Source organism: Buceros rhinoceros, unplaced genomic scaffold, assembly GCF_000710305.1.
Source record: "Buceros rhinoceros silvestris isolate BGI_N320 unplaced genomic scaffold, ASM71030v1 scaffold30778, whole genome shotgun sequence".
In the NCBI taxonomy this organism is placed as follows: Eukaryota; Metazoa; Chordata; class Aves; order Bucerotiformes; family Bucerotidae; genus Buceros; species Buceros rhinoceros.
This window is the reverse complement of record NW_010429165.1, coordinates 100,988-106,188: the sequence shown is the minus strand read 5'-3', so window position 1 is coordinate 106,188 and position 5,201 is coordinate 100,988. Positions and strand designations below refer to the sequence as shown.

Genomic DNA, 5,201 nt, shown 5'->3' with positions numbered 1-5,201 from the left:
CCAAGGGGCTAGCGGGAGTCCGGGGCTTCCACATCAGCTGCTGCCGCTGTGTGTGCCCCGGCTCCTCCGGTTTCACGGCTACGCGGTGAGCTTCATACTTACAAAAGAGCAGTGCAGAACTGGCACTTGTTTCCGTAAGTCGTACCATCGGAGCCACAATAGGGGTCAAATTCGGCGGTGCAGATGGGGGTGCCGTTCTTGAATTCACTGCAGTCAATCTCCTCTCCCCCCTGCTGTTAGAGCAACAACACATTTTAAAGCTTTTGTTTCCTGCGTGAGTGCTTTATGTTTATTTAATGTTTATGACATGGCAAAGCATGAAACCACTTTTCAGGTTCCATTGTTCTAGCAACTCTGCAAACTTAGAGGCAGAGAATGTGAGTGCCTGGAGCACCCTGAAGTGGGGAGAAGGTGGGGGCAAAAAATCTGATACGTACTATCATAAATAGTGAAATGTCCATCCTGTTATTTGCAGGCTGGCCCTCCCCTGGCTGCTCTGGTCCAGCAGAGACGAGAGTACAGAAAGAGGATGGTCACAAGCCACACTGCAGAAAGTACTCCCACCCAAGCAATCACTGTCACTGACAGTTCTGGGAGTTTGTGACTCTCCTGCTCTCCCGCAGGAAGGGTGAGGCAGCCTCCCTTGCCCAGTCCCCTTCCTGGTAAGTGAAGGTCTCAGCACCCACCGACTGCTGAGTTCCCAGGTCAGAGTGGAGACTGCATCTCCGAGTCAGGGATTCGGTTCAATACCGTTTGATCCCGGCATACTTTATTTTCCTCAAATTTTATTTCCAGGCCAAATGCACCAGGACAGTGCAGGCATTGCTATCATTCAGTGAATTATTGTTGTAAAATGTACTGTAATAGCAGTTAAGAGTGCAGATTTCGGCGCTTTACCTGAGAACATTCTCCTTGATGGAACAGGTCTACCTCCAGTCCGTTCCTTTGGGAAGAAAGAGAGTAGAGGAAGAATGAGCACAGCACAGCCACTTCTTGGGTCAACTACCTCGTTACACTCTAAATACCAACACGAGCACCTACTGATCCAGAAACCCTCCCATGATGTGACCCAACTCCCTCACTTACGCCACAGCATTGCAGAACTGGCAATTGTTTGAGTAGGTAACCCCGTTGGTGCCACAGAGGGGCTTGAACTCCATGGTGCAGGGGGTCGTGCCACCATTTCTGGATCTCAGGTAGCCGGTACAGTCAACCTGAAACAGTCACAGAACAACACTTCATCTCTGCACCTCTTTGCATCAGTCCCATGTAAAGGAGCATGACACAAGAGACATCTCCCCCTCTCTCCAGAACTGCAAGGGGAGAGGAGCACCCAGCCCCAGCGTGGTGGAATTGAAGAAGCACAAACAATTGCAATTCTGCATGTGAGTACAACAGATCCTGGAGTATCTGTTTTTTCCTGTCCTGAAGCGGGACTCAAGCCTGTCACCTTGGGGATTTTCACTGTGAACACCACCAAGAAGGATCTCTGCCTAAGATGCCTTATGTGGCAGCAACTTCTGCTGCAAAATGTTGATGCCATTTGCAAATGGAGTTTACGCTCTCCTCGGTGTTTCTGCGGTTACTCTGACATGGAATTTGTTGTATTATGTTAGATTGCACAGCCAGAGTATTTCTTTACTTTCTCTAAACTAAAAATAAAGATACTTCTCCGTTTCCTGGCAGCTCCATATATTAACAAACAAACTTTATGATGGTGATTCTGATAGAACTTTTTTTTCTGTTACAGAATCACAATTTAGTCAAAATTCAAACTTCCCCTGGGAATCTCTTAGCTTCAACAAGCCTCTAAGTCTAAAGAAAAGTGGTTTGATAACGCTGAAGCATCACTGGAATCAGAAGTTTCCATTCTCCTCTGGCGTTATACACAAGATAACATTTTAAAACTCACTGATCTAAACTGTTCAAACAATTTAAAGTATTCTTGCAAATCTGAAATTCCTCATTTTCATTCAGTTTCTGACAGTTTGGAGTTACATGGTTTTAATACAGAATTAATCCTAGGCAAGGTTTTTCTCTAGCTCTCTGCCATCATTTCACCCACCACTGCAGCAGGCGAAGGAACCGATCTCAGACCGTACCTTAACACATCTTCCATCGTGCTTCTTGTCAATGACGTGGTTACGCCTAGAGAGAGAGGGAAGGAAAGGAAGGATTAATCTGTTCCTACCGTGTAGTCATCTCACTCAGTAAGTCTCTCCACTCGTAAAGCCCTAATAATTAATCAGATGCAGGAGCTTGGACACAGAAGATCACGGACATTAGGGACGACAGAAACGTATGAAAAATCTAGTCCATCCCACAATTAGTCACAACCCCAAAGGCTTTTGTCTGCTGCTTGAACTGGTGTTGTAGGTAATCAGGAGACCTTCTACTCACAAGTATACTCTGCAGAGGGAGCACTCGTTGGGGTAGGTCACCTGGTCAGTCCCACATACGGGTTCATAGTCGCGGGGACAGGCAAGCTGCCCACCACTAGAGAGCTTGAATCGGCTGCAGGAGGCCTGTGAAAGAGGACTTGTCATTTCTTCAAGTAAAGAGCAGGGTTTGCTTGTGTTAATCATGTTTTCACTGCATTGGGAGACAACAGTTGGTCATTTTTTCTCTATCGTTCCTCCATGGTGAAGAGAGAAGAAACAACCCTACCATGTTGCCCACAGTTTACTAAAGCACCTTTCTGCTATTAAGACTTTCAGTACTTTTGGCAAGAATTGTAGACAAAAATGATAATTCCTTGAGGAATCGAGACAGGGAGGATATTTAGGCAGTTATTCGATAGCTGTAAAGATTTTCTGCTGGCAGACTGCGCTGTGCTGACTCTCACTCTACATTATTAATTGCTGTCTTTTTTTAACATCAACATGGTAAGTTATCTTTCTCTGACAAAGGTGTTTTCTTATTTTGGTGGAAAGCGGTGGTATAATATTAAGGGGCACCTTCTTCCTTTCTCACTCACTCGCCTTTATTTTCTCTCTCAAGCTTCCCTGGGATGCGTGTGAGTACGAATTATTCATCTAGACTTAGAAATCAAGACTAAATGACAAAGATCTACTACTCACCCGTCGTTGAGCAGTAACAATATCTACAATAAAAACAGAGATTATAAAATAAAAAAATTGTACAATGTCCCCATCTAAAATTCCTTTGGAATCCTCAATTTCTCAACAGAGTAACCAAACACGCTTTTGCATTACTGAGAAGTGATTGGTCTTCCAAACGTTATATCTAGTCCAAGTATACAGGAAGTTATATACTTAGATCAAAAAAATAAATTATTTGCGAAACCAGAAATTTTTACTCACTAAAGAAGTAGGACATAAATTTTTCTCCTTTTCCACCACTATTATCCCCACTAAGTCTCATGAGCTTACTTCAGACAAACGCATCCTACTGATCTATAGTATTTACCTGCACAAGGATAAAACTCATTACAAGAGAGTCTGCATGTTGCTAAATGACCACATCTCCAAAAGGCTGAGCTCTCCTTTAGGATGCACGTATAAAGGCACAGGTTCAAGAGGACTAGAGATACTAGACTGTAACAAAAGCAACTTACCGGAAAGGCAGCTGAGAAGCACAAGCCCAAAAAGGGCAACACTCCCTGTCGTCTTCATAGCAGCGAAGGCTGTGTAGGCTGTAACTTGCAAAGCTGGTGCTGTTGAGTTCAGTAGATGGTTCTCAGCCTTCTCGCTCCCCACTATATATATCCATCTCCCTGACCTTGTGAAGTCATCTTGGAAAGTAATTATTTGCTCTGTAAACTATGAAAATTGTATTGATTATTGAGTTGAGCTCTAAAGCACACTTGTTTGTTAGAGAGATGGCCAGAAGAATTAAACAAAAATGTGAGCTACGCCCAGCTTGTTAACAATGAGTGATTTGTACTTTCCAAACAGGAGCACTGTCTCAACAGTAGATGTTGTGAAATTATGCATGGAAGTTGGTAAAGCAAAAAAACCCCATTTGTTGAAACTGTTTGAATGCGTGCACGCCGTATTATGTACGCTAGACAGTGCTTGAGCTCCAGGAGAATTGCACACTACTGCAGAGTGGGGGGGCAGCAGCATGGGACACTCTCAAAGTAAAACTTGCATTAAGTAAAAAGTTAGTTTTTAACAACACAAAATCTGGGATTTGGCAGGCATCAGTGTACCTTAAAAATGGTGAGGGCTCAATTAATCTCTCCACACTCTCTCCCGTGCACTGTACTCTTTCCTGGTACACTGGATTTCTCTACCAATAGGAAGGAAAAAGTCATCACAACGGGAAAGTTTTACCTAAAACTTCAGAAGTTTCTAAGATGTTTCTATGGAGAAGCAAGAGTTATTAAATCTGTTGGCCATGGGCACAAGTGTGATTAAGAAATTATGAGAGTAAGTACCCTTAAATCTGGACTGGGATAGTGTTTCCTCTTAATGGCTTTAGAAGAAGCTTGATTCATACATGTGGTTTAAAGGCAGCCTGATTTTTAAATAAAAATTCAGAATCATTATACTGGGAGATGTTCGAGTCTTGGCATGGGCAGATAAGTCATAAAAGCGAAGCTGAAAGTGTAAAGGAACTGTAGTCATAGAATAGAGCTTGTGGGACTTGGCCTGTTCATATCAATGAAATCGTTTTCCTGAAAAATAAATGAGTAATGGTATTTGGATCTCATTCACAAATACCAGAAGTTGAAGGGTTTCTTTGAAAGCTGTTTCTGTTGTATTCTTAGCGTCCTGAGTGACGTGATACTCAGATTCCTTGAACTGTTTGTGAATGTATTCAGAAGGGAAGCAGTAATCACCGAAGGATGAATATAGATTATTCTCCAGGGGCAAGAATGCCAAAGCCTGAAAACAAGGCTTCAGAATGTGCACCAGCCACCAGTGGAGATGGCATTTGCTGGCTCTTTGGTGGTTAGAGAGGCTACAGGAACATGGTCTATCTCCTCTTCAGCCCTGCAACCCAAGCCTCTCCATATCCACCTCCAGATCTGACACTGCCAGTTCCCAGAAACTGCTGCTTCTCTTGTTGCCAGGCTGGTTGCCCAGGACCTGTTGTGAATGGCAGCGTATCTGCTAGGGAGCAGCATCATTCTCATGTTTGGCCAACAGCTGCTCTTTAATTAACTGGATTTGCTGGGGAGATCCTCCTTTGATCCGCAGCTGCTTCTGAGGATCTGGGTAGCCAGCCAGAAC

At 43.8% G+C, this 5,201-nt stretch overlaps 1 protein-coding gene across 1 annotated transcript in view; it reads right to left on the bottom strand.

Annotated features, from left to right (window-relative positions):
- Positions 1–2,546, bottom strand: part of LOC104499094 (double-headed protease inhibitor, submandibular gland-like) — a 3,085-nt gene extending 539 nt beyond the window's left edge. The window contains exons 1-5 of the mRNA XM_010142555.1: positions 2,401–2,546; positions 2,103–2,148; positions 1,087–1,214; positions 898–943; positions 103–233 (exon numbers count right to left, since the gene is read on the bottom strand). Coding sequence (XP_010140857.1) covers positions 103–233; positions 898–943; positions 1,087–1,214; positions 2,103–2,148; positions 2,401–2,546 — 497 coding nt within the window. The remainder of the gene's footprint in view (positions 1–102; positions 234–897; positions 944–1,086; positions 1,215–2,102; positions 2,149–2,400) is intronic.
- Positions 2,547–5,201: the final 2,655 nt, after the last annotated feature.